The sequence below is a fragment of the Aplysia californica genome, unplaced genomic scaffold, assembly GCF_000002075.1.
Source record: "Aplysia californica isolate F4 #8 unplaced genomic scaffold, AplCal3.0 scaffold00238, whole genome shotgun sequence".
Classification (NCBI taxonomy): Eukaryota; Metazoa; Mollusca; class Gastropoda; order Aplysiida; family Aplysiidae; genus Aplysia; species Aplysia californica.
In genome coordinates this window covers 181862-192849 of record NW_004797508.1, presented here as the reverse complement: position 1 = coordinate 192849, position 10988 = coordinate 181862, and the positions used below count along the sequence as shown (strand labels likewise).

The 10988-nt window shown below is 38.7% G+C and overlaps 1 protein-coding gene across 1 annotated transcript in view; it reads left to right on the top strand.

Moving 5' to 3' along the window:
- The first annotated feature begins 516 nt into the window (after positions 1-516).
- The window catches only part of LOC101848530 (uncharacterized protein C5orf34 homolog), a 25801-nt gene continuing 15329 nt past the window's right edge, over positions 517-10988 (top strand). The window contains exons 1-3 of the mRNA XM_005100174.3: positions 517-1239; positions 7350-7486; positions 8335-9886. Coding sequence (XP_005100231.2) covers positions 1083-1239; positions 7350-7486; positions 8335-9886 — 1846 coding nt within the window. The 5' untranslated portion in view covers positions 517-1082. The remainder of the gene's footprint in view (positions 1240-7349; positions 7487-8334; positions 9887-10988) is intronic.

Below are 10988 nucleotides of genomic sequence, written 5' to 3'. Positions count from 1 at the left end.
ACACACACACACACACACATACGCACACACATATATCTAGGCCCTACTTGTACTACTACAGCTACTACAAAACTCATCACCCCTCCTTGTTTGTTTTGTTTTAGTAGAGTTTTTACGGCGCTTGCACTGCATAATATAGGTCATGTATTATGAGCGCCGGTGGATGTCAACAGAGAAGTCCTCACAGGGAATCTGGCTTACTCTGCTCACCTCTCTAGCTTCAACTTAAGTTCAACAGCACAACGTTTGCTTCGACTATGAAGGCACCCCGGAAATAGTAGGTCACATGAGTGTGACAAACATACAAAATAAATAGAGGTAAAAAAATAACGATAATTAATTAAGGATTTGGAAAGAAAAAGCAGCAGTTACCTTTTGCAGTTCAAGCACAGTTATGAGCATGACATTGATGAATCAGCCCAATTACAATTTTACTGTGCTTAAGAACATTTATTGTTAATATATGCGCCTTGGTTTAAACCCACAATTTCTTTTATTTCGATACAATTTTTAAAACAACGGGTGCATGTGCAACTTGTATTTTGAGTTATCAGTTTGTTGCAGTAGCTTTTACCACGACTGAAAGATTGTCATAGTGAGTGCGCCCCATCTCTTTACATAAGATGATATACATGGAGTATGATTTTAGTGTCACATGCCAGAGCGGTACTACGAATAACCATGTTTTCGCCTTTATAGCTTGGGTCATATATTTAAGGACATAAAAACATGTCGACGTAATCAGAAGTTTGCCACACCGTTTTCTTCTTTGACGATTGGCTGATTTCTGTTCTTGCGGGAACTTGTCACTAAGCAAGCCATCATGGCGGCATACGCGCCCAACTCCTGACATGGTATGCCTACCTGATCGGTTGTTTCAATTTCTTCGTCCAGGAACAGTACTTGTTATCTCATGTCGCCGACAGTCGAACCTGACAATGTTACAATGAATATAAGCCCACCTTAGAATTGGTTACTAAAATGTGACTATTCAGGAATACTGTGAACGTTTTCCCCCCGGTGAGAACATCAACCAAAGCCAAAGCGCTGCGCAGCTCGTTCTTTGCTTTAAATCCGCAGTCATGTCAAGCCCAGTAGCAGTTCCAGTTTTGATGTTTTTGTACAGCAATGACGCCACAGAAATACGTTATTCTGATGGTTCCAGACTGGAGTTGTCACCCTGTGGGTCTACTATGGTGCATCACAAGGCTCATTCTGAAAGCAGGCTTTCATTAAAAGGTAACTGGCCATCATGCGAGCTAGATCTATGCATGCCATGCCATAATATAATAGATTAGATCTAGATCTAGACTCTAGATCTAGATCTAGTTACTAGATCTAATAGTAGGCCGTAGATGTATGAACTTTAAAAACGTTTTACAATTGTCCGACTTTTCTGTTCTTTCTTTCTTTCTTTCTTTCTTCTTTCTTTCTTTCTTTTTTTTTCTTTCTTAAATCTTTCCAAGCGTTTTCCATCCACTGCTGCAGGATGCATGGTAGCCCCCCAACCCCACTTCTGCTTTAACTGCAGTTTTCCATGATCATGTCCAGGCCCAGCATACCTGTCTGTTCTCTGACCTCTGATGTAATTTTTCCACCTTCGTTGTCTTCATTTTGATCTTTTCTTGTTGTAGCCAAAAAACCCACAAAATTTCAATTAAAATGCCAAACTAGTGGAAAAGTGCCAGTTTCTTTACCACTTCCATCATTTTGACGAGCGCCTGATTTCACCACGCTGCCTCACATATAATATAATGATATTCACCTGTCTTGCTGTTGAATTATAAGTCTATTGATTTCGATCAAATACCACTTTTAGTCGACTCTACTGAACAAATCTAGAGATTTAAAAATATGGATGACCAGCAATAAATTGAAACTAAATGATGACAAGACGGAAATAATGTTGAGTGGAAATACAAAAGCCATTAAAAATCTCCCAGAGCTACAAATTGATATTAATAACCATACCATTCGTTCAAAAAGAAGTCTTAAAAATCTAGGGGTTCAGTTGGATTATGATATGTCTATGTCCTCCCAAATAAGCCAGCTCAGCAAAAGTATTTACTTTCAGCTTAAGAAAATTGGCAGTGTAAGAAATTATTTAACTAAAGCAGCAGCCAAGACACTTGTAACAACACTCATTTTATCAAAGTTAGATTACTGTAATGTTATTTTGTCCGGTTTGACATCCGAAAAACTATCAAAGTTACAAGTACTTCAAAATCAAGCAGCAAAATTGATAATGAAACAAAAGAAATCAGCCCACGTAACACCAATTCTGATAGAACTACACTGGCTGCCAATAAAAGAAAGGATTAAATACAAAACTGCCGTTCTCTGTTTTAAATGTATAAATGATAGTGCACCTTTTTATCTTAAAACATTCCTGGAATTATATAATCCACCTAGAGCCCTTAGATCAGCCTCTGACAATCTAATTCTTAAAACTCCAAAACAAAACTACAAAACATACAGCGAGCGTTCCTTTTTGTTCTTTGGTCCCCAGGTATGGAACGAAATCCCATATAAAATAAGATCTGCCCCAACAATTTCCATTTTCAAAAATCAGCTGAACGAAGCATTTTTTATTCACAAAAGCATACCTGTCATAATGATGTACTATGATATATATGCATGTGTATGCCAGACTGTGAGACTGAAGAAATAGCGAGTGAGAATGAGAGAGAGAAAAAAAGAGAGATAGAGAGAGAAAAGAGAGAGATAGCGAGAGAGGGAAAGAGAGAGGGAGAGGGAGGGAGAGAGAGAGAGAGACAGACAGAGAGAGAGAGAGAGAGAGCGGAAATGTTTTTCTATCTGTATAGAATTAATGTTTTAATGAATGTTTCTAGTTACTCACGTTTCAACTGTATTTTGACTGTTCGTGAATTTATATTGCATTGAATATTTTTAGTTAACACATTTTCAACCTCACTGCGAGACTGTTTTTCTGGTATAAAATTTTACACATATTCATTTATATTATATGTATAATACTTTGTTTTACGTACACATTTGTGTCGATTAATTTTTAAGATGTGATGTCTTTTTCATTGTAATGCGCATTGAGCATCTTTTAGGAAATGGAAATGCGCAGTATAAATGCTATTTATTATTATTATTATTATTGAATTGCTCTGGTTACATTGTGTGGAGAGGAGTGCTTTGCATAAAATTGATAATACAAAAAAGAGCTCCGAAAGGTAATTGATTTGTCTCAGCGTAACGTTTTGTGTTATTTTTATCTTTGTTTCTAGTTTTGTACTCAGACCGCTAGTAGTGTCATGAGAAATATCACGACTTGGTGGATTCAGATGCTTGTCAATTTTTGGGCAGGTTATCAATATCAACGTAAAATTAAAGCTTGTTAATTTGTCTTGCATTTGGCGAAAAAAATACCAGTCTGAGATATTTGCGATTGAAGGTGGGTAGTGTGACCTGATATGAGATGTAAAATTAACGGGAAAATGGCCGCCAAAGTCTAGCGACTTCCAAGCTTGAGTGTGCCTGGGAACTGAAAATTTACATTTTTTGTGTCTTAGATGAACATTTTTCAGCAGATCTAACATCCACACTGAAATGTGTTTTTAAATTGACATAATATATAAAAGGTGTTGCTGTTAGCGATTCAGTAGCATCTGAGCGTTAACTCTTCTGCATGATGCCATTCGGTAATAGCTGCATGTCTGTTCTAATTGTTGTCTTGAGGAGTAGAGGCAGTTAGATGTGTGGGGTAACTTGGGAAGAAAACATCCCCTTAAATCAGTTAGTTTTCTACAGAAGAACAGATGATGTTCCACTGAACTGTCTCTGAGGGGTAGTCACATAGTGGACAGGCAGCAGACTGCTTTACTCCAATTCGGTTGAGATGTTGGTTGAGGGGTACATGTTGTGTTCTAAGTTGGAAGATTATGGATTGATCTCCCCTCCTCAACTCATTGATTGGATCTTTGACCAGTGGTTTATTCATGTGGCCATACATCCTCCTTCCTGTCGTACCTGTGGCCCAATCATTCATATGAATCCACTCTTCCTTGAGGTTTGACTTGATCATTTGGCAGCAGGTGGTGTAATTCGTAGGAATTTCAGGCTGAGGGAGGCTAGCTCCTTTCTTTGCCAGAGCATCAGCTCTTTCATTTCCCGGTATCCCAGTGTGGGCAGGAATCCATTGTAGGACTACTCTGATGTGGTGCCTACTTATCAAGTTATGTAGACTTATATCAAGTGCAATATATCTTTGTTCACATCAGTCCCACTCTCAAGTGTCTCTAGTGTTGAAAGGCTGTCTGTAAAGATAACGATGTCTGTGGTAGCAAGTGGGTTAGTGTCAAACAAGTAGTTTATGTAGTTTGCTGTGTTGATGATAGCCTGTTGTTCGGCAATGAAATTGGAGCAGAAAGACCCGCTGGAATTAAAGACTTCTTTTTTTAACCCACTGGGCAAGTTGATCTCTGACCCATATCCAGCGCTGATTGTTGCCTTAAAGGCAGATCCATCAGTGTATGAGTGGATCTATGTTGGTGGATAGGAATCAATTGTTTCAAGGGAAGAATGTTTTAGTGCTACAGGATATGTGTTTTTATTGCTCTTGTCCAAAAGTGTTATCCTAATTTCTGGCTTTGCTATGGTGAAATGTGGTGGGAGGGTTGAGGGAACTCTTTCCAGGGATTCTCGTCTTTCAGGGAGGTGATGTTTTTCTTGGAGATTGAGAACAGTGTCAAGTACAGAATATGTATTTTTTAGTCTTTGATTAGGTTTCCAATTGTCAACAAGGACTCTATTAGGATGGTTATTTTCTAGCCTTTTAGATCTTTCATATACTTCTAAAGCTGCCCGTTTTCTTTGAGTTTCTAATGGCTCAATATTTGTGTGGATTTCACAGGCCGCAGTCGGTGAGGATCTCATTCCGCCAGAGATAAGACGAAGAGCATGGTATTGGATGGTGTCCTTTGAGTTCTTAGTAGTTTTACTGCAAATGTTTTGTAGAACAAGAATTATAATCAAAAACAGCTCTGGTATATCCTAAATAGAGGCCTCTCAAGGTATTCTTGTCTGATCCCCAGTTGGTACTGGCTAGTCGTTTGATGAGATTAAATCTCTTCATAGCCTTCTTCCTAAGGTTGTTGGTGTGTTGTTTCAGGTTGAGCTTTCTGTCAAGTTGTACTCCAAGATAGACTGGGTTGTTCTCCTTTTTCAAGTTGGTACCATCTATTTTTAGAGGGATTTCTGCATTTGCAAGGTTATAGCTTCTTGTAAAAACAGAGTAGACAGTTTTTTCGCAATTTACTTTCATCTTCCATAAACGGCAATAGGTTCCTAGGGAATTTAGATCATCTTGTAGTCTTCGTCTGCTTATTGTTGTCGAGTTTCCAGTGTGCCAAAGGACCAGGTCATCAGCAAAAAGGGCTTTTTCTGTTTTGAGAACATCTGAAACATCATTGAGGAAGACAAGGAATAAGGTACAGCTGATAGAAGATCCCTGTAGGAGTCCTTCCTCCAGTACTGCTTTTGAAGATAGGGTTTCATCCATCTGGGTCTGGATGAGTCTATCTGTAAGGAATGATTTAATCCAGGAGTACATGTTTCCCTTGATTCCCATGTTCTGCAGTTTTAAGAGTAGTCCTTTCCTACACACTCTATCGTAGGCTTAAAAGGTGTTGCTGAAAAAAAAAAATCGGAAAAAAATTGCCCAACGCCTGGCCCAGAAGAACGCCTTTTTCTTTGATTTCATTGTTTTGACGAGCACCTGTTTTCACCTCACATGTATATCTCCACTTTTTTTTTTCTTTTAGCTTGTCGGTATCCAACCAGTTTCTTTTGTAGGCCTATTTATTGTTTGTCTTTTTTTAGCAATGGAAGCCAATACAATCTTGATGGAGATCATCTCTTAAGGAGACGTACACTCCCGGAAAAAAATGTGTAACCGAATGACTTACGATGTAGTACGGATGATTTTGTTAATTTTTCCTAAAAAATGGGTCTCTGCGGTGGCCATCGTAGTGCAGAAGAATTTCATAGAAAATATTGACACTGAAGCCTGAAATTTGGCACCCAAGTGCAAATCTATGGACTGTGGATCTATGTGAGGATTTTGACCTATCTTTAAAAATAAAAAAGTGAGCTCAAAGTCAATGGACCCCCGAGAGTCGTTGACGAAATTTTGGGCTATATGTAACAAAAAATTTGAATATTTCCACAAGTGACCATTATTTCCCAATTTCCGCACATAGATCCCCAGAATAGATCTTAAAGCACTTGTATGCCAAATTTGAAGCTTCTGAACTAGCTTCAGTAGATTTTGAAAACTCCTGGCGCCAAGGTCACATTATGTCAAGAAGCAGATTTTGAGAAAAACAGAAAAAATTGGAATTTTTAAAAGGATTTTCAGTACAAATATGCACTTTTCAGACGCCCTTTTAGGTAATTTAGGGTGTTTTTCATTGTGACCCGATAGAAGAGAGGTCAAAGGATGTTTTTCTGCAAAAAATAAAAATTACATCATTCGGAAAATTGTATCAATATTATCTGGGATGGCTGACCCCCGTCTTCCTTTAAGTATATGTCATTTTTGGATTGCAGGCCTCTTTGTTTACATTTTGTGTGACAAAAATTCCAGAATGTTGAATGATCTGAGCATTGTGAGAAGAAAACAAAACAAGTGTGTCTCTTAATTGTCATGAATACAATACTGTGAGATGTGAGAATCAATCTCTTTTTTAAATGTAATTTATGACATACTGTTTTTACAGAAAGCATTAAATTTGATAAACAGTCAAACTTTGTTATACTGCCACCCTCGGGATGAGCATGAAGTTCGCAAAACAGTGGGGCTGGCGCTCAGTGGGGTTCCTCTGTTTACTCGACTGCCCAAAGTCAAGGGACATGATTCTGTTGTGTGATCTATGTTTGAAATCAGAAAAGTGTATTTTTGTTGGTAATAAATATATACATGTACATGTATTCAGAGCCAAGTCTCCTCTCTCTCTCTATCCCTATGTCTTTCTCATGGGAGAAAGATTAATTATCAAGTAGCCAACCAGTGAGTGTTGTGTGTAGTGTGTACCTCTGGCGATCAGTTTGCTGGCAGTAGTATGGCAGGGCAAATTTACATTAGTTAAATAAGGAATGTACAACTCAAACAGTGTGAAGGCATATAAATACTATGTTTAAATAGGTGCTAGTTTATATACATTGTCAGAGGGGGGGGGTATTATGAGAGGTTTAACTGTATAACTAGAGGTAAATAATGAGCGCAGTATAGAAATTTACTCTGATATTGAACTTCTATATTATATTCTCCTTTGTAAAAGTAGTATTAATTTTTTTTTCGTGTATATTGAAAATTTCAGGTTCCAAATGTCAGAAGAGGACTAGGTTTGTGACAAGTGAACACCGGACGAAAGTACTGCAAGCTTTAGATTTCAGGAACAGGTTTGCAGAGAGACCTTATCTGTGCAAGGAATTAATACACAAGGCAGATTTAATTGTAAGTTTTACTTTTAGGACTTTTGTCTGCTAGAAATGTAAACACTGAGTCATTCCTTTTTTATTATTGTTTGGTAGTGGTACCTCTACCTTATGATATAAAATAACATAACTTTTTCAAAAATTTTAGTAGGTCGGGAGCCACTCAAGAAAGATTTTCTTTCTTAGATTTTAGAGGAGCTTGCTTTTGAAGGTGCCTACGTATTTAACTTTAGTCTTGAAAAAAAAGAGTGTTTCAGTTTTGGGTTTTTTTTTCTTTAATTTTGTACTGTAAACCTCTTTCTTGTTGGGGTAGACTTATAGCTGACATAATGATGAAGCATGTCAGTATTGTTGTTCATTTGTGGATAGGATCGTGGGTGGTTGGCGGGTGTTCTGGTGTGGTTTGCTTCTTTCCTGTCAGACATCTATTGTCCTTATCTCCCCTTCTTTTTTATGTTTGTTGCTCTCTTGTGACACCTCTAATCTTCTGGTACTCATATGACCTTATGCAGTTGCGTGCGACATAAAACCTGTACTAAAACTAAAACAGATAGGATTACTAGGACCTTCCTATATTTGACCATGTTATGTTTTCCAGTGCCAACAAAAGTAAGCGAGTAGTGGTGTCTACAAATCCAAAATGCTATTTTGTTCGGAGGTTGGGCTTGAGGGTGAAAGTAGTACATTACATGTTTGCAAGTGACAGTGTCATGATTTGTTAAGAGTTGTTCTTAAGGTCTAGGACCATGTTAATTAATTTGTGTGGGCTGTCAACATTATGTTCGCACATAAATTTGAGACTTTACGATAACAATCTTTTATGGCTTCATCCAGTGTCTTTACAGTTTACTTTGTTTATGTTTGCAGTCTCTGTATGCAACAGTCAAGGAAATTGCATGGGTGAAATTGGCAGACAAAACAAATGTTGACATTTTAGAGGATGGAAGCAGGAAGATTACATCCCTTGATGAGTATGCCAGTCTGATAGTGTCTCCTCACTGTCAAGATTTCACCGTCTGTTATTTGTCGCTAGTCAGTCCTGAAGAAAAAAAATCAAAAGGGTCATTGTCACAGCGATCGACTTCCCTTACATCAGCAGTTTCTCCAAGACTGTCTCCTGCTAAATCGTCATCGGAACAGGTGCATAACTTTAAGCCGAAGGAGGCCGTAGTTCATCCTTACTGCTCAAAGGAAAAAAGTGTCATTGAAGGAGAAAAATCCCAGCACCCAATTTTAGTTCCCCAGAGTTTTGATGCCAGTTTTCCCACACACCCTCCAGTGCATGAGCCAGACCCAACAGTTGCCTCTCAGCAAGCACAGACTACTTCCTCTCTCCAGACAGAAACAATCTCACACTCATCTTCACAGCCACAGCAGTTGCCAATTCGGGATGTTGAACTTACTGGGAATGCACATGTTGTTTTACCATCTAGTCAAACTTCCATTCATGGAGATGTTCCTTTACCATTCCAAGAGCCACCTATTAGTGCAAAGGATCATCAAAACTTTGTTTCCCGAAAAAGACAGAACAGCAAATCTTCTTTCACTGTTGGATCGCCAAGCTCACATGAAATCTCCAGTATTAGTCGATCTTCGACCCCAGATGGTCTGCGAACAACAATAGACACTGATGCATCAATTTCTCATGATATGGTCTGTGACAACAGCCTTACTAAAGCACCTGTATATAAGCACAGACACAGCTCTCCAACACATCACACCTCCAGCCCTTATGAAATTCAAGTGAAAGATTTACCCCTTGTGTTCAAAGAAACCGTTCGAACTGAAGACATTTCCCTCAGTGGTTCGTTCTTAGGTTACCAAGAGGGAAGTGCACCTGCCTTCTTGTGCGAACAGCAAAAAGCACCTACTTCTTCCCTCCAACAACAAAGTGCACCTGCCAGAGACTTTCTCTCATGGTCACAAGCTCAGAGCTTTCAGCAGGTTTGTGATATTTCCAATTTAGAAACCCTTAACAATGACAAATCGCAGAGCAGTGGATCTGAGCAGGACGTAACTTTGCAAGGCAGTAACTCCTTCCAGCGGTCCTTCCCTCAAGTCACGCAAGAAGTTTCTCCTAGCCCTACACACATTACAACTTCAGGACCACCCCAAGCTGCTGACTCTAGTCATTTTCATGAGCCAAGTATAGTAACCCGTGCGTCTGATAAGAACTCACATCCTGCTGTGTGTTTGCCGAATAAAGATGCTAAAAACTGGTCCAAAGAAGTCGGCTTTGAGAAGTCACTGACGGACACAGAGACATCTGTGGGTGCTAAGAATTATGATGAGGATTGTGAGGACGCAAGTGAACGCAGAGGTCAATACACGTGGAGGACTCTGCACGTTTCCCGTAACTGCTGCCCGTCAGAGTGGATTCACCCGCTGAAGCTTGCACTTGAAGGGAATGTTTCAAAAGGTAACCTTTTTCTTTTCCCCTCAGTGTGTTGGAAGGTGCCACTGGTAGGTCTTTTTTTTTTTCTTTTCCTCTTCTCAATGTGTTGGAAAGTGCCACTTTTAGGTCTTTTTTTTTTCTTTCCGTCTTTTTGTTTTTATCTGTCTGCCTTTTGCTGAGCACTAAATGGCCATTACCGTGTGGATGTACTTCTATGTACTCAAATTCACAAACTCCCCCATGCGTTGAGGCAGGGGGTAGATTGAGTGTACCCAGGTAGAGGATACGACACCTTCAGTGATGAAATATGACACAGGAACATCTTAGATGTGCTTCTGTAGTGTTAATACTAATGTATCGTGTCTGTTCGTTTTTCTTTTTCTCTTTGGTGGATGACTGGAGAGCGCCACAGATAAGTCCTTCTTCTATCTATCCTTTTTATTTGTTGTTTCTATCTATCCATCTTCCTATTTTTTCTAAATGGCCTGCTCTCATGCTAATGTGTATTCTACACTTAGAGGACCAAGAGTGATTTATACTCGTATAATTATTTAGTGAGGCATTTGACTTTGACAGAGCTATTACAGTCAAAATTGTCCAAGACGGCCACCCATTGCTTAGGTCGAAAGTGGTCGTTTTAGACAAGTAGACATCTTGGACAATGTCATAATAATACAGAAAAAAAATACAACAGAGGAAACAAGAAGTGGTCATTTGTACAGGTGATTGGCTTGGAGTTGGACAGGTTGCCATTAGAATTATTAAATGACAGAGCTTGGATCGTAGCTGGCAAAGACATGTTCATTACTGCTCATCCATTCTTTCTAGTGCCCTTTTTCTACTCTTTGGTGAATGAGAAAGGGTATCCTGATTGAGCAACATCCTTCGCCTTATCTGAAAATATCAACAATTTAATGAAAGATAGTTGGTCTCAAAACAATATGAATAATATTAATAATAATAATTTTAAATAGCATTTATGCTGGGCATTTCCATTTTCTAAAATATGCTCAATGCGCTTTACATTCATATGTATATATATATCACATTTAAAAAGTGAATGGACAGGTATGTACGTAAAACACAATATTATGTCTGACATAATGATGAAGCATGTCAGTATTGT